The sequence below is a fragment of the Dipodomys spectabilis genome, unplaced genomic scaffold, assembly GCF_019054845.1.
Source record: "Dipodomys spectabilis isolate Male_0828 unplaced genomic scaffold, ASM1905484v1 ptg000157l, whole genome shotgun sequence".
Classification (NCBI taxonomy): Eukaryota; Metazoa; Chordata; class Mammalia; order Rodentia; family Heteromyidae; genus Dipodomys; species Dipodomys spectabilis.
In genome coordinates, this window is record NW_024870834.1 from 22,872,249 (window position 1) to 22,890,783 (window position 18,535).

Below are 18,535 nucleotides of genomic sequence, written 5' to 3' on the forward strand. Positions count from 1 at the left end.
TGCAGTGCAGCATGCCACACATAAAGTTTTCCTTGCCACATCTCACAAGTCTAGGTCCTCCTAGTTGGGACTTCACCCCACAGTTTCCAAATCGGTCACCAATCATATTCAATTGTTTATAGCACTCTGCTGCACCATCTTTTATGTTGCGTCCAAAAAGGGCTTGGCACTGTGTCTCACGATCGCTGCAGTTTCCTCTCATACAAAAAGCTTGTGGGGAACATGTCATTTGGGCATTTCTCCGATTTTCCATCACAGTATTCTGTCAGATCACAAATACCCCCTATGTCTCTGCAAATCGTTCCAGGGGGAGAGAATTTGCAGTCCAGGCAGCAGTCTCCTTCATTACACTTGGAGCCTGGTGTGAACATGCAGTCAGTCCCACAACACTTATCACTGGAGCATTCTTTGAAGGAGCCACAGTCACAGTCCTCCAGTTGATTTATGATCTTGTCTCCACAACGAGGAGCTACATAACGAAAACTTTCATAGGGAACATTCAGCTGCCACATGCAAGTGTCCCATTTAAGAACCCATTGGTGCACTGCTGGAAAAGAACAATTGCTAAGTGTATCTGGAAGATTTGGCACAGGAGCCATAAGACAATAGGTCCTTCGAAAACAAACACAAAAACGTGAGTCATGGTTCATACCAAATTGATGACCTACTGTATGTGCTATCATAGTTGCAGCCAAAAATACATGAAATCTTCTTGCAGCCACAAAAAGTTATATTAATGGCACTTATATCCCTGATAAGTATGATTCTTGCCTGCAATCAATTGTCCTACTAAAAGCACTGCTGCACTATGACTAATTCTTCTTGGCCATACATTAAGCATCCACCTCCCAAAGTTTACTAAGAACCTAGTTGCAGTGGGCCCGTTCGAATTGATAGCATCCCTAGTTTCCCATAGTAATACAAAATGCACACGGATGTTAAAACCAGTTGGTTTGTAAATGCTGTCTACAATGCTGTTTATAATCATTACATGCTCCAGTACAAGGGTCTGATTTTTGAAGTGGTTGATGTAGGAATAAGAAACGATGTACATAACTCGCGTGTCTTTTGGATGTTTCCGCCACAAATAATAGGTGCCTGCTCTAGGACTTCCAAGCAGTTCGAGGTCTTCAAATACTGGTTTGGTTTCTTCCTCTCCAATGTCACACCTTTGGCTGGCCTCTCCTCTCTCTTCCGCCACGAGCAGAGAAATCACATGCTCAAATGTGGAAGAGGTCTCCAGTGGCTTGATTTCATAAGTGAAGTCATCCACCTGTATCCTTCCACGCAGACCTCCATGGCAGGTGTCCAGTGTGGCCAGGGATCCAGGGACCCCTTCCAGGTAGCTGTAGTAGTAACAGTCTCCAGGGAGAAAGGGATAGTCCTCCTGCATGCCTTCTTGGTTGTTGTCAGTAATAACAGGTAAATGTCTGGGCAGCAAGTTCTTCTTGAGCTTCATGTGGAACACGTGTCTTTGACCCCGGAAGCGCATGCTGTAGGCGAGCTGGTCTGGCATCTTAATTCCACCCTTTCTATGGGGCACCTTCCTGGGGATGACAATTTCAGAAGATGTGAAGCGCCATCCGGGTGGGCCATAGGAGCAGCAGGCAGGGGACAGCAGCGTCCAGAGAACAGGCAGCCAGAGAGCTCCAGGCAGAAGGCCCTGGGCCCAGGCAGCCCTCATGAGAAAGGGAGGTCTGCGCCAAAGTAACGCAGTCCGTCCGGTAGCAGGTAGGCTAGACTGTCCCTAAGACATCAAGATTCCCATCAGGCTGCCCAGGAGCAGTGCATGCTGAGGCTGAAGGCTTTCAGCAGCTCCTGAGGTATAAAGGGAGGGTGAGCCTGTTACATAACAATGCTGTGCTCCTCAATGATCTAGAGGGGTGGGGAGGGCCTATGGAAGAAAAAAAATGAAAGGGAGCTATTTGGAAAGATTGGGGCTGAACATCCTAGGGCCTGGAGGAAATCCACAAGTGAGGGGACACTTATATGGGTTCCGTGCAATTTTATGTCAGATAGGAATTCTTTCCCAAAAGCCATATGAGAAAAAGATTCAGTTTTTTATGAGTCCATCAGAATTGAGTATTTAAGACAGAAACCCTAAACCACGATAGGCATGTGGGAACATGCCAATAGGCATTAGGGGACAAATGGTATTCATAGAAGTTGAACCAAGTTTGAGGCACTGGTAGAAAATAATACTAAACAGTCTGAAAAAGAAACCTTGGTTGTAGGACAAATGGAGTGAGCACTTACACATGATTTGGAGAAGTTCTAGGGTAGTGCAAATGATTCTATGGAATGAATAGATGTGGTGGAATTGGGCTTAAAGAATCCTTTCTGGATGCAGGAAAGTAGCAATCATTTTCACTGACATCATGATTTCAGATGTAGTGAAAATGGTCCTGAGAGAATATGGGAAGCAGGTGAGCAGAGCTACAAACAAAAGGGGAGTGGTCTGTGTCTGTTTGTGTGTATAACTATTGATATCTGCAAAACAGGGATAGTGATCAAGATCTGATCTAACCTTAGATGGCATTTCCTATGTGGGTTAGGAAAGTGGAGGGAAGTGTTAACTCATTAGGCTTCTCCTGTAGTGCTACTGAACCCCAGAAGGGACCCTGATCCTGGTCCAAAGGGTCAAGGGGTTTTCCCTTTTCCAACTTCTGAGGTTTGAATCCATCCAGGAAACATTTAGAAACTGGTGGGTCCCAGGCAGGTATAAGTTTGAGATTATACACTTATATGAGGTGTGGTTAGATGTTCTTATCCCTGGAGCTACTTTCTATCCTCTGTCCTAGGATTTCCCCCTGCTCCTTTCTTTGAACTAAGAACCTACAAGTCGGAAGTGTTTGGAGGCTACAGAGTGGGGACTTGCCATGAAGAGAAGATATCTGCTGTGATTAATCAAAAGATACCTGCTGTGGGCCCCCATGCTTACAAGGGAGCTCATAGGCTGATGGGAAGGGATAAGGAAGAAGGCAGAAAGCCTCTGGGGGAAGCCATGAAGCTGACACCTTGTGCTTATGCCCCATGGTGCATCAAGATGGAACCCGCTCTCCAAGCTGCCTCCAAGGCATAGGTTAAGAAAGCCCTCGCTTGATTGGGTCTCCTGGGGGTGAGTGCACTGTGGATGTGACCCTTGGGAGCACTCCAGGTGGGCTCCACCAGAAAATGCTCCTGGTCCTCAAACAACCCCATGTTTCCCATCCAGTCCTTCCCCTCTCCCTGTAGTACCCCATAAATAGGCAGTGCTTTCAACCCAGGAAACCCTAGGTTTCCTGGGTTGAAAAAACTGGATCAGTTGCTGAGGGTTTTTGTTTTTGTTGTTCTTCTTCTGGTTTTTTATTTTTAGTTTCTAATTTAAAAAATTATACTTGTAGACATTGATAGAAATACATGAAAATTACAACAACAACAAACAAGTACTTGTCATCTGCTCCTCCAAGATGACAACTCTTAGCTGTTTGGGTTTATTTGCTTCTAATCATGTGTGTATAAACATTTACATGTAAAATAAACCCCAGGAAGCCCACTTCAAGGTTTGTCTTTCTCCAGTTTATTTAGGAGAGGAAGCTCTGGCTTCCCATGTGCTGGAGCCACTGTAGAGAACTCCTGGTCTCCTCTTCCTCCTCAGCACCACAGAGTGCTGCTCATTCTCTGGGTGTCCCCCATCAGGGCAGCTCACCTCCGTGTGCTTCAGTTTCCTTGTATATCCCAGGGTACTAGAACATCAGGCTGCAGAGCGTGAACTTATTCTGGGTTTTACTGATGACTATAGGATACTTAAAAGAGTTTACATCTGAAAAACTGAAATTAGAAATTGTTTCTCCTCAGACTTGCTATTCATCAGAATACCAGGAATGTATTAGCCTTACCATTTGGGGCAAAGTCCAATTACCTGCCAGTGCTTCTCACTCTTTCCCATCTCCCCAGTCCTTCTCCACTTCTTAGGCTAGTTTCACTATCTTTTCATCTGGCTAATTTGCCTCGTACTGACCTCTAAGCTTTCTTTCCCTCACCTGAAGCAGCTATGAGGATATTATCCTAAAAAAGAGAATTTCTTCCCTAAGAAGGAAAAAAATATCTTAGAATCCAATTTTCAGTTTGGATAAATCAGAAAACCATGGTCCCAGAGGTAAAATTCTTTGGTCGAAAGCATACAAATTCCAGGTAGATTTTGTAGTCCAGGTTGTTTTGCACCAGGGGGGCCTTCTACTGTGTCCTTAAGAAAAAAAAAAAAAAGGATGCCTAAGGAGAACTAGGGATATTTCAGACTTCTCTTGAGCTACAGCTCTATTTCTGGCTTTTTTTTTTTTGTGGAGATAAGAGTCTCACAAGCATTCTCCTATCTGAGCTGGCTTTGAATCACGTTCCTCAGATCTGAGCCTCCCGAGTCGCTTGGATTACAGGCATGAGCCACATAGTTAAGATACCATCCTTAACTGGAAGCTATGCACTGGGATCCATTGGGAAGCAAGGAGGAGGAGGTATGGTTGAGGCTTCTGCATTTTCTATACTCATAAAAAGTTTTGACTTACAGGTTCCTCATTCCCCTTTGTACACATAAGTTCATGGTGCTTTTCCAGTGACTGAGGGAAACTATGCCCTGACGGCTGAACACGGGACGTCCACTCTTCTTCTCCTACGATGGTCATGACATGGGGATTCCAATCCCATATGGCACAAGGATGGTAAAAGGGATGCTTAAACACCAAGAGAAATGATGGGAGGATAGGTGAGTGAGTTGCCCTAAAAATGTCAAGGCTTATCCTTAGAACAAAGATGAGATGTATCCAGTGTTGCTGGAAAGGGAGAACATGGATAGATTGATAAAAATTTCAAGGAGGCTAATTTTAGTATCTAAGAAACTCCTAAAGGCAGAGGATGTGAGTCACTAAAATGGCAGGTTGGGGGATCACAGACCTGGTGGCTAAGAAATCCCAGATTGCCACATATTCCTCCTTCTGTGACCATGGGCAAATGACTTAACTGTTCCAACTCACAAAGTTGTACAAGTCAAAGGAAATGATATATGTGTAAGTACTTTGAAGGCCGGAACTTGCCCTTCAGGTTTATTGCATTATATATCTAGCTCTCAAGCTCAAGGTCTAGAACACATTTGCCTAGTAAGGGTTCATTGCATGATTGAATGTATTGGTTCCTAACCCAAAGACAGTTACTATGGTAGGCGTTTTCAATCATTTCAAAGACGTTTGTGGAACATCTACTATGTGCCAGGAACTGGGCTCAGCACAGTTATCTTTTCTGTCATTGCTGTAACTATTATTGTTGTTGTAACTATTTTGGTAGTGGTAGTCGTCAAACGTGATGGTGAGTATCCCTATGATTAGAAATGCCTAGCAGAGGCTACATGGTGAGTTGGTAATGTTGACAAGGAAATTCACAGGCCTGTTTAAGGCAGAAGCATAATTCTGTTTTTATCTAAGTCTTGGGTTAGCTAGTTGACCCAACTTCACAGTTTTGTTTTTTCCATAGAAACACAGTAAAAAGGAAACATTGGTCCTCTAAATTTCCTCCATGTAAATACTACCTGTCACTTGAGTGCCTACTTACTTATTTTCCTGTGATGCTAGGGACTCAAATCTAGGGACCCAGGTATACTAAGCAAGCACTCCACATTGAGCTCACCACTCAGCCCCTCTTTTACAAGGTGTACTTGGATCCAGTCCAACCAGGTAGTCTTCTAGCTTAAGTCCACTCTCCTTGGCAATTAACATCCTGCTTCCTTTTTCAAAAAAATATTGGGAAGTACTGGTTCAGGTCCTGTAGGAAACACTTAATTTCAGTGCTGAAGTAAAGCTATAGATAAGTACAAGGGTTAGGTAATGAGCTGTATACTGATAATGAACAAATTCAAGGCAATGTGAAGATGAGCAGGAAGGCTCAAAGCCTTTCATTCAAATCCTCTCATCATCTTCCTAGCTTTTCTGTCTTGCGCTATTGTCTTGGCTAGAGCATGTGGTTGCTGCTTTATGCTTGGGAATGAGCCACCCTCATTATGTGGGGGGAAATGGGGAAAAATGCTGTTTCAAATATGCACACCTGACTTTCCAAAGGAAATTAGGAAATCTCTGCTTGGTTGGACAGGTTTTTGTTTTTGTTTTGTTTGTTTGTTTGTTTGTTTTAAATCCTAGTTGTATGTAGCAGGCACAATCTGGTGGTAAAAGAGCAGAGTAGCTGGGTGCTGGTGGCTCACGGCTGTAATCCTAGCTACTCAGGAGGCTGAGATATGAGGATCGTGGTTCAAAGTCAGCCCGAGCAGGAAAATCCGTGAGACTCTTATCTCCAATAAACCACCGGAAAACCAGAAGTGGTACTGTGACTCATCTTGAGTCTGAAGAGCTCAGGGGCAGCACCCAGGCTGAGTTCAAGCAACTGACAAAAAAAAAAAAGAGCAGAACTTTCCATCTGAAGGTCACTGCCAACCTGTGACCTTCAGGAGCAGCTTGAGTTCTCCCTGTCTTGGTGTTTCTTCTGGTTGGCACAGCAGCTGAGTCTTGCATCTTGGATGGGGGAACGCTCAGCTTTGGGCCTGTAGAGAGTCAGATTTCAAGATGTCCTGAAGTTTCTGGCTACAAGCCAATCAACTTATTTCCCTTGGAGATAGACTAAGGAGCTTCAGAATCTACTTCAGAAACTCAGTCCATTTCTACATTCTGATTGTTCTTCCAGTATTCCAGCATCCTACAAGTTTCCATCTCACATCCATCTCTGGAAGATGGACTTGGAAGGTACATTTACAGAATCTTTAAGATTGATTTATTTTCCAATGTGCTATACAAGGAACAGTCCTAGATCAACAATTTAGGCTTTTGGTTAAGCGCCTTAGCACAGCACCTGTTTCTAGCTCTTTGAATCAATCTTTACCCCAGAACTTCATCTTCTGGCTACCAGGTTACCTCATGTCTTTAGCCTCTGAACTCTGTTTACTATTGTGAGTTTTTTTTGTAAGTCTTTCATGTTTACTTTTTGTTGTTTTTGTTTTGGTCCCTGACATCAGTTTTTACTGTGTACTCTTTGTTTTTCAACAACTTCTCCTCCCAAGTCTACACCCTATTTCATTCACCTTTGGTGTATCCATTCACTCATCTTCTGGGCATTCCACTAAGAGCTGGCTTCAAAAGTGGGTCACTTGTGCTACTGCATAGGACCCATATCCCAAAGCACATGTTCTGTTGCTGCCTTCTTGAACTTCTTAATAATTTCGTAATTGAACTAGTATTTGTAAGTGAATCTGATTGGACCAAGGAATATGTGTATGAAGAAGTAAGCATGATACTGTTCTTTGCAGCCCTGGTCACATATGTATTCATAACACCCCATGAACTCAGAATTAGAGTAGACTCAAGATACATGAACATTCACCAAAACTCAAGATAAGGATAGATAGAAGTGGCTCATCCTATAATCGTAGCTATTTAAGAGGCTAATATCTCAGGATCATAGTTCCAAGCCAGCCCAGGCAGCTGCATCTATCTCCAATCAATCAGCCAAAAGCCAGAAATGGAGGTATGGCTCAAGCAGTAGAAGCCCAGCCTTGAGCAAAAAAGCTAAACAAGAGAGTGAGACCTTGAGTTCAAGTTCCAGTACCAGCATACACACACACACACACACACACACACACACACACACACACACACACACACGACTCACACACGACTCAAAGCAAGCACAGGTAAAGGCGTCGGGTGGATAAGTTAGTATATATGTGAACAGTTCCCAGAGGCCACCCTCTTCTTTGGGACCAGAAGTTGCTTCAAATCCAGAAAGAAAACAATGGGGTCCTAAGAAATACAAATGGTCTACAAATCCTTTCTTACTTTCATTCCTTATCTGTTAAGTCAACCACTTAGTTATGTTGAAAATGATGTCACGAAAGAAAAGGGCAAGGTAACTACAGTTCCTTCTCCTTTCCTTGTCCATCAGCAACCCTGTGGAAGACCAACGTGTAAAATATGGAAATAAAGGATACACAGAAACTAGATAAAAAGTCTGTTTTGTACAACACTGTCACTGTTCTAGTAGGAATCAGTGACTCATGCATGTATGAGCTATGAGGTTGAATTGTATGATTTTTATGATTCCACATACTAATGCTTTCATATTTCCATACAAAACTGGCATTGCATGAATCATATATGAATAGCAAAGCTCATACCAATAATATAAAACTTTTAATTTTCTTATGATGCTAAATAGCAATTTAAAAAGAATATAAAAAAGCCCCCCAAAAAGAAAAAAAAGCTTTATCTTTTTTTTGATTTTTTTTTTTGAGATAGAGCCTTATTATGTAGCCCAGGTTAAACCTGAACTTGCTATATAGGCCTTGAAGTCAAGATCTTCCTGACCTAACCTCCCAAAAAATGCTGGAATTACAAGAATGTAACACCATACTCAGCTAACTTGTAGGACCAGCAATGACATGTTTTCTCTGCTTTTGGAACAAGGAGTCCCACATTTTCATTTTGTATTGGCCCTGAAAATTATATAACTGGCCCTGAGCCCAGCCCATAGCTTCAATATATAGCCACAAGCACTAATAAAAACTGATTTCAGGGCTGGAGGTGTAGCCCAGGTGGTACAGATCCTACCTAGCAAGCTGGAGGTCCAAAGCCTCAGTACAATGGAAAGGGATATATATATATATATACATATATATATATGTATATATATACATATGAGAAATATATATTCACATATATACACACATATGTATATGTGTATATACATACATTTCTACATAGATGTGTATATATAGTATTATATATAGAACCATATACAAATATACATATGTATACAAATACATATGAAGATGTATATGGATGGATATTATGATTTCAGGGGGCACCATCCCAGGATTTCACATACTAGTATTGGAGCTTCAACTGGGACCAATGAATATTATCTGCCCCATCCAAATTTAGCTATAAATATATAGGAAATGGGGGTGAAACAAAAGGCCACAAGGTATTTCAAAGATAGAGGTGCAAGTGTCTAGACTTTGAATCCAACCATCACTTTTGGCATTTGAGCCAGAGCCATTATTTGAAAATACCAACAAAGGCATTATGTGTTACATCTCTTGGGTTGTATTCCAGTTGGGGCCACCATAGTCATGCAGGAAAGGTTCTTCCATGTCAAGAGTTTCCAAGACTCCAGAGGAGTCTTGTATCTCATTCAAGGTCAACAAGAATCCTCCATATGGACCAGATTCCTAAGTCTTCCCAGGCAGGTCAACATAGCTTTTCTAATCAATGTATCTGAACCATATAATTTTCTGAAGCAATAATGTATGTCCTACCTCTTCCCTTGAATTTCCCAGTGAAGAAAGAAATGCAAAATCTCACGCAGAGGCCCTGAATAATTTGGCCAGATACTTCCCAAACAACAAGGAAATCCACATGAGAACAGACAATAGCATGGGGCACTTAGCAAATCATGTGTACACCTAGTGACTCTAGGCCATCCAGATGGGTTTTAGACTAACATCTCCATCAAACTGCAGCTGCTCCCCTTGCTATTCTTCAGCAAGTTTTCAGATAAGAATAAAGGTCCACTGAAGCTAATTTTCCTCCAGAAGCTTCTTGTGTGGAGCACAGATGCTCTTAGCAACAAAACTTAATTCTCCAAGTATTCTGGGCTAATTCAAGTGCCTTCTTGATCCCAATCTTTCACTCTATGTGGATAAAGCCTTGCGGGGGGGGGGGGGGGGGGGGGAAGGTATCTTCAGACTGCTACCAACTAGAGCCCATTGAGCTGCTTAGCTGGCACTGTAGCCCATGGAAGGGTTGGCTGCCTTTCTGCCAGAATGTCCCTGTAGTTGCTGCTCTCCTTCCTTTGAGCAGGCCCATGAAGGAAAAGACTATCTCATGGGCAAGGCTGCACTATTCCACTCTGACAATAATGCTACTGATCATCTCTCCTTTCTTCCTATCCATTGATGGAAATGCAGCTGTGGCTCAAGAGGTAGAGTGCTAGCCTTGAGCAAAATAAAGCTCAGGGACAGCATCCAGACTCTGAGAGTTCAAGCCTCAGGATTGGCATTAAAAAAAAAAAAAAAAAACCCTTAACTATCTATTGATAGCTGAAAATACACATTTAAATTTTTTACTTGAAATAAGCCTCATGAAAGCAAGGGAAGGGTGACATTATCCAAAAAGAAATGTACTCATTTCCTGACTTAGGTAACTGTAACCGCCCCCTGTACATCAACCTTATAAAAACAATAAAATAATACAAATGTAAAACTAAAAGGAGGGCGGTGGAGATGGAGAGAGATGGAAGGGGTGAGTGTGATCAGATTTATTGTATAAATGTAAGAGAATGACATTGAAACTTCCACTTACAATTAATACACGTTATAAAAAATCTTAAAAAAAAGAAAGAAGTCTTATGAAAATACTTTAATAAGTCTAAAATACCAGACTTTGTAATGTAATGGTAAGCAGTATTACAAGCAGGATACAGAATTTTATATATATATATATATATATATGTTTATAAATATTTTACATTTATAGGAAAAAACAATGCAATGGATTTCTTTAGGTGATGAATGAAAGGGAAATTTGTATTTACTTCTTCGACTGTTTTGCTATTTTCAAAAGGAAAACACATATTTTAGCTATCTCTCTCTTACTTTTCCATCTCGTAAGTAAAGATACTTCACTCTATTAGGTAGGACTTCCAAGAGAGATGTAACTGGTTTTACTTTTCACCCCAAAGAAAGTCAAAATTAGATTTTTCCTTCTGTGTGAAACCACCTTTCCTCCCAGTTGCTGCATCTTCTGCACCAAGATACAGACTTTGGCCTTGACAAGATTGTTCAGTTTACAGTCACTCTTTCCCTTATTATGGAAGCTGTGACATTTGGGAGTATGTACCCCTTTTGGAACTTTAAATCAAGGTCCTGCATTTGTTTCTCCTGGCTACCATGGCTAAGAAATGAAGAATTCTCTCAAGTGTGGGATTTGGGAGACCATCTGAGACCAGCTTCCGAGGAGGCAAAGGCCCAGAGGATGCTTTCTGCATTAAAGTGTGAGGGCAACAGCATTAACTTTGAAGTGGACTGGCTCTGTACCCTTCTTGTTTTCCTTTATAAAATGGATGTCTCTTTTTAATGGATGGTTCTGTTTCTTTTAGATAGGTTATATTTTAAAAGAAGTGTATGCCAGTAAGATACCTAACAGTACACACAATAAATTATTAATATTAAGTGGTAGGCACTGAAGAGGATAGCAGAGGAGAAAAATCTACTTTCCATTCTCTTACCACTGAAGGTTCCCCTCCCCAAAAGTGTTCATGGAGCAAGAATGGAAGTGGAGGGGCTGTCCAGACCTTGGGCCCCACCCTGACCCTGACTTGACTGGCCTGCCCAAGGACACATCTTTAGTTTCACTAAGGAAATGTAACCACTTCTGGGGTGGAGAACAGTCAGTGCTAGCCACTGGCTAAGAGCCAAAAGAATGGGGTGTGGAGTAGTCTTAGAACACTGACTATAAGGCTCCATCCCTAACACCAGATCACTCCATTATCCACCCACCACTACTCTGCCCTTTTACTATTCACCAGACAACAGCCAGGATGCCAGAGACTTACAGGAAATAGAAGTCAACCGGTCTATCACATCAATGTTCAAAAATTCCATTTTGGCTATACCATCATTTTAGCTGCTGCTATTATTGGTAGTGCCATTATGGCTACCATCATTTCTAAAACTGCTGCTGCTTTCCTATTGCCATGCATCCTTTAAGTTTCTAAACTACTTTGCCATGTACTAAGTGGTCTGGGTTTTACCTGATTAAAGATGGTAACAGACCTGGGCTTTGGGGATAGCAGAGGTAGGCTGGGACTACTAGAAATTTCACAGGGAGATCTGCACTGGGGAACGGTGTTTATTTCCATCCCCAAGTGCTTGGGCTCCAGACACCTCCACCCTCCCTGCCACACCCAGTCACACTCTTAGACCCAACTCAGCTTCAACAGGCCACAGCTAGTTTAGGCAACTTCAAGGGTTAAGGAACTAGAAATGGTCTTTAACTTGGTCAGAGTAGCTCAACTATGCCCATAATTCTGCCAAATCTAATAGGAGAATTCTTTTTCAAATACAAGGCCAATGTCCCCCTGCCCATCTTCTTCCAGGAAAAGACTTTAGAAAGACCTAGAGTTTTTCCTTTTTTTTTTTTTTTAACAGACTTTAAATCATCTGCGAAAAAAGCAAACAACACAAGACATTTGAAGACACGTTTAAAATATTTTAACTATGGACTCTAACCTTGTCTCCAAAGTGCACTGTGGAATATACATCATCTAAGCCCAACAGAAGCCCTGATTTCCCCAATCCTGAGTTGGGCGGGAAGAATGAGGCAGCAGGTTGAGACCCCAACTCCTAGGGACCTTTGGAGATGGGTTTTCACCTGGCAACCTGAGCTCCAGCAGTGCTCAGAGAGAAGAAAGTGACATTTTGGAATCCATTTTGCTTAAGATGCAAGAAGGCATTGTGGCACACTCCCCTTGGCTAGCGGGGGCCAGAGAACTAGGGGAAGGATGCGGGGGGAGCTGTTTGTTGGGGGTAGGGGGAGAAGAGCGGGTAGGTTAGTAGACCCACCCACAGGGAAACGCAGGGCTAGTGATGGATGCAGAGGCCCACCCAGAGTACGACTACTACGTCTGTGGACTCAAGTCCACTGGCAAACAGGAGCCCGTCTTTGCCAGACCAGCTGGATCGCCTTCTGCCTGCCCAGCCATTTCAAGGCAAGATTTACGATGTGTGCAAGCAAAAGGACGGGAGATGATTCTGGCCTTAAGGAGGTGTCACCCTGAAAGTCACACTTTTTCCCTCCCTCCTCCACAAAGCTGCACGGAGTGTGCCCTGGGCTGGGACTCCGTCCCTGCCACCGTCCGCCCAGGGTCAAGGCCCCGCGATGGGGCGGCGCGCGGGGCAGGCGGGCGGGCGCGCGGGCGGAGGAGGGGCGCGGCGCGGCGCGGCTCACCTGCCAAGCTGTTGTAGCAGTCGATCTCGATGGCTTCCACCGTCTTGCTCTGCTCCTCCGAAAGGCGGCCGGGTTTGGAGGCTCCAGCCGGCGAGGCTGGGCGCGAATCCCGCTCCCGCTCCCCGGGAGGTGGCATCAAGCCCTTGAGCTCCAGCAGCGCCCGGTGGTATTTGCCGATGGCTTCGCGGAATTTCTTGTCCTTGTAGCACTGCGCCCCTTGGCTCTTGAACTCGTGTGCGCGCCGGATGAGCTCCGCGGGCTCGGCCGCCGCCCCAGCCGGGCCCCGCGCCGGAGTCCCTCCACCACCTCCGGGGACGCACTGTGGCGGCGGCGGCCGCTGCCCCTCACCGACCACGGGCGGGCTCGGGTTCCCCTTGGCCCCGGCCGCCGAGCTCTTCCTCTCCATTCGGCCGCCACCCCGGGCGCCCCGAGCGCTGGTCAATCCGCCCGCCCGCCCGGGTTTTAAAAGCGGCGGGCGCTGGCCCCACGCCTCGCTGGCTCCGCCGCGGCCGTGACACCCCGCGGCGCCCCGTGGCCCCGCGCTCCCATTCTCCTCCCCAGCTGTCGGAGGCTGCTGTCTCCTCCTCCCGGGATGGCTTCCCTCCCTACCTCCCTCTCTCCCTCTCTGCCTCCCTCCCTCCCTCCCTCCCCACTCCCGGGCGCCCGCCCTCTTCCCCGCCCTCCTCCCCTCCTGCAACCTGCCGGCGGCAGACACCCGACCCTCGCGAGCGCGCGCGCCCTGGGGTTCTTGGTTTGGGGGGACCGTGGGCCTGATTGGGGTGGCGGTGATCGTCGCTGACCCGGAAGAAGCTGGGCTTGCTCCAAAACGCGGCGTATTTATGACAAAGGGGGCCCCCCGCGCCCTTTCCCATTCAATCCAGCCTGGGAGGCGCGCCTAGTCGGAAAGGGACGAATGGGGGAAGGGAGCGAGCGCGCGCCTGTGCGCGCGCGCGCGCGCGCGCTTGTGTGTGTGTGTGTGTGTGTGTGTGTGTGTGTGTGTGTGTGTGTGTGTGTGTGTGTGTGTGTGTTAAGGTGGATCGGTCTTGGCGATGCATGCAGATTCATTCTCACTAGATTTCTTAGTAAGGGGGAAGGTGCGGTGGGGAGCCAGGGAAGTGTGCACGAGCTGGAATTTTTTGTTGTTGTCGCTCTTCGCCGTACAAACATTGCTATTTTGGAGGGGACAGGGCGTCTCTGCCGCGGTTGTTGTTGTTTGTGGATGCAGGTTGTGGCCGTGGCGTGTCCCCGGGGCGCCTAGAACGCTGTGCGCACGACGGCGTGTGGGGCGTTGTAATCCCCGGAGTGTGCGTGCGCGCGCAGCCTGGCCTCGGGAATCACAGGTTCCCGAGATGGAGACACCTGTTACTGCCGGTCGGTCGTGGGGCTTGGCGGGTCCGGGGTGGCCACTTCCATTATTACACCATTCCGCGCCCTTCCTGGGATCCGTTGCTCCCTCCTCTGTTTCAGTCCACGCTCAGGGCTTGCTGGAAATTTGCTACGCGAAGATGGGCAAGTTACCCCTTGTACTGAATGAAGTAGCGCCCAGTCTGTTGGGACACACTGGACCAGGCGGAGAATGGAGAAATAGAAAGCTCTGTACAGCGCTGGGGAGGAGAGCGACCGGGGAAGGGGAAGGGGCGGGGGCTTTGCAGAAGGAAAAGCATTTTATGGCCGTGAGGATGGGTAAGATTTGGGCATAAGGAAATAAGCAGGAAATGACAAGGCATTCCAAAGAAGTGGTGGTATTTGAAATCTCAAGGTGTGTTAAAGACTTAGTGGTTTTATTTTATTTATTGATTGATTTCTTTATGTTTTGCGTAGAAATACTGGAAAATGATTGAGATGAGTTATGGGAACTTTGGGATGAAGATGACTTTTGTAGTCAGTGAAGAAGTCAGGCATTCCTTTCTTACTTTTTTTTTGGGAGGGGGGGGTGTCCGGTCGTGGGTCCTGAACTCTGGGCCTGGGCGCTGTCCCTCAGCTCTTCAGCTCAAAGGCTAGCGCTCTACCACTTGGGCGACAGCGCCACTTCTGGCTTTTTTCTTTTTGCTTATGTGGTGCTGAGGAATTGAACTCAGGGCCTCAGGCATGCAAGGCAAGTGCTCTACCACTGAGCCACCTTCCCAGCCCAAGGCATACCTTTCTTTTATGATGCCAAACCAAAATATATCCTAAAGCAGAATGTGTAGAAGTGTGCCTCTGCAACAGCTGGGCAGCTTAGCAATATGTGATTCTCTGGCCCTATTCCAGACCTAGGCAACGTGGATTTTCACAAACGACACTCTGCTCTCCATCTCCTGAGTGCTAGGATTACAGATGTGCACCATCATGTCTGCTTCTTAACTCTTTGTATTTGCATATTTTTATCCTAATTTGAAATCATGTCTGTTTTTAAGAAGGCCTTTTCTTTTCTTTTTTTTTTTTTTTTGCCAAGCTGGAGGTGAAGGGTGTCAGAATTAGGGTTTGCAAGGCAAACGCTCTACCACTGGCTACACACTCAGTTCAAGAAAGTCTTGTCAACTTGCTTTTTAGAAATGAGATCCTGCAAAGCACCGGTGGCTCATGCTTTGTAATCCTCACTTGTCAGAAGGATGAGATCTGAGGATTATGATTGGAAGCCAGCACAGGCAGTAAAGGCCATGAGACTCTTACCTTCAATAAGCCACCAAACAAAGCTGGAAGTTGAGCTGTAGCTCAAAGTGATAGAGTGGTAGCCTTAAGCAAAAAAAGCTAAAGGACAGTGCCTAGGACCCTGAGTTCAAGCCCAGGACTGTCACCAAATAATAATAATTACTATAATAATAAAAGGAGATATTAACCTGCTCTGATTATCTGGTTAGTCATGTACAGTTTCACATTAGCCTTACTAACATCAAAGGTAAAACATGTAAAGATACTTTTAAATTTGATACATGAGAAATATATATTAAATTAACTGATATTTTTTATTTTAAGGGATAAAATTGTTTTCCCATATATTATTGCCATTTCTAAGTGCTTTATCATCTTTAACCCATTTAATCCTCCCATTTACTCCAGACAGGGACGATAAATCTCTGCTTACACTGTGAGACTATGGTGCCTATGTCAAGCAAAACATCCTATTAGTTCAGTGGCTAGGAGGCTTTGAACTTGAGGTGGGTGTGGGCTGGAATTCTTTGCTATTTCCTGGATAAGTTATTCAACTTCAGACAACCTCAGGTTTCCTCTCACTTTCAGTGATGGATGCTCCTTACTTTTATAAGGTTCTATGAAACACGTATTAAGTTCTCAAAAGATGGCAACTTTTTTGTGCCGATACTAGGACTTGAATTCAGAGCCTTTGGCTCTTGTTTAACTTTTTATTTCATTATTTTTTTTTCAAGGCTGGTGTTCTACCATTGAGCCACTGAGCCACACTTCTGCTTTTTGCATTTGGTAGTTAATTGGAGATAAGCGTCTCCTGCTTGAGCTGGCTTCAAACCATGAACCTCAGATCACAGCCTCTTGATTAGCAAGGAGTACAAGCATGAGCCACTAACGCCTGGCCTTCCTCTGAGTTTTCATTCTCAAGTAAAAGTGAAAACTTAAGTGAACTTTACCTAAGTAAAGTTGTTTAGATAGAAAGGGCTATAGATAGCCTGGGATTTGGTAATATAAAAAATGAGAAATGCATTGGGTTATGACAATCCAATAGTCACAGTCCTTTAAAAGATGTATAGACGTGCTAGATTGCTTCTTGTTTTACCTTCATGTCTTGTCTTACTGGTAGAGTATCTCATTTTTAGATTTGGGCTGACAAAAGGACAGGGCTAACAGAGGCATGTAATAATGTATACTGTCCTGTGTGTGATGTACAACATCAGAGTTTAGTACTGGCTCATACGGAAAGGAAACATGAATGAATAAGGGAGGGAATGTTATGGGTGGGGAGATGGAGTGAGAAGAGTTACTATAGCCATCTGTCTCTCTCAACAGAACTGTGTATAAGTGTGGAATTGCTTGTTTTTAGTATGTTTTTATTTTCTATCTAAGCCACTTATTGGCACGTACTAGCTTTTTAGAAAAGGTCTCTTTCCTTCAAATGGAAATGAGTATCAGTGAGAATTTCTCCAACATACTTTCATTAGCTATTGACCATATTGCAGAGAACTATTTCAGGAAGTGAGCCCAGATCCAAATGACAGGAAATTTGAGCATGAATTTAGAAGTCAGAAACCCAATGCTTCTCACACTTCAGCAAGAGTTGCCTGACAATCATAAAAAAAAAAAAGTATAGCTTTCTGATTCCAGTAATTGAGGGTGTGGCTCAAGATTACATATTTTTTTTTAGCAAACTATCTGGTGTTGCTGATGCTGATGGTCTATAGCCCAAATTAGGGAAACAATTGTCAGAGGAAAGTCATCCAAAGCCAGGTGCCAGTAGCTCACGGCTGTAATCCTAGCTACTCAAGAGGCTAAGATCTGAGGATCATGGTTCAAAGCCAACCCCGGGCAGGAATGTCTGTGAGACTCTTTTTTTTTTTTGAGTCCGGTCGTGGGGCCTGAACTCTGGGTCTGGGTGCTGTCCCTCAGCTCTTCAGCTCAAGGCTAGCACTCTACCACTTGAGCCACAGCGCCACTTCCGGCTTTTTTCTTTTTGCTTATGTGGTGCTGAGGAATCGAACCCAGGGCCTCAGGCATGCAAGGCAAGTGCTCTACCACTGAGCCACCTTCCCAGCCTGTTTGTGAGACTCTTATCTCCAATAAACCACCAGAAAACTGGAAGTGGCGCTGTGCCTCTAGTGGTAGAGTGCTGACCTTGAACTAAAAGCTAAGGGAGAGCACCCAGGCACAGAGTGCAAGCCCCATGACCAACAAAAAGAAAGAAAAGTCATCCATCTCTATATCTCCCCTTCTCCAATCTTTGCATTTCCCATAGCCTAGTTGTTTTTTATTTTGTTGTTGTTTTGTTTTGTTTTGCTTGAACTCAGGGCCTGGGCTTCTTTTGCTCAAGGCTAGCACTCTACCACTTGAACCACAGTGCCACTTCAAGCTTTTTCTGTTCATGTGGTACTGAGGAATTGAACCCAGGGCTTCATGCATGTTAGGCAAGTACTCTACCACTAAGTCACATTCCCAGCCCAAGGCCTAGTTGTTGAGTAGATTGATCAAACCCAGGAAATTAATTGGCCCATGTGTAATGAGAACTGGGTTAGGGACCTTCATTCAGCTTTCTCTTCTATTTCGCATAGCCAGGAATAGGTAAAGTGGGCAAAGGCCTCCTCTTGGCATATGTCCATCTTTATTTCCAGTCTGAGCCAATCATACTCTTTTATTGCTTTCATTTCCTGTCTAGTGTGGGATGATTTGGGTGCTTCATGGAAGAAAGGAATTCTTTTGGAGAGTTTCCATGGTGGCTGCTTGCCCTAAAAAGAGAGTTCTGCACTGAGAAATTAGGCATGTATACAAATGAAAATAAAGTAGTATTCTTATTTCTTATCTATCAAGGGGGCCTTGCATGTGCTGCTTTTTCCTGAACTTCACAGAGAAAGATGACT

At 44.6% G+C, this 18,535-nt stretch overlaps 1 protein-coding gene across 1 annotated transcript in view; it reads right to left on the reverse strand.

Moving 5' to 3' along the window:
• Nucleotides 1–13,578, reverse strand: part of Ttc9 (tetratricopeptide repeat domain 9) — a 38,510-nt gene extending 24,932 nt beyond the window's left edge. The window contains exon 1 of the mRNA XM_042692665.1: nucleotides 13,017–13,578. Coding sequence (XP_042548599.1) covers nucleotides 13,017–13,422 — 406 coding nt within the window. The 5' untranslated portion in view covers nucleotides 13,423–13,578. The remainder of the gene's footprint in view (nucleotides 1–13,016) is intronic.
• Nucleotides 13,579–18,535: the final 4,957 nt, after the last annotated feature.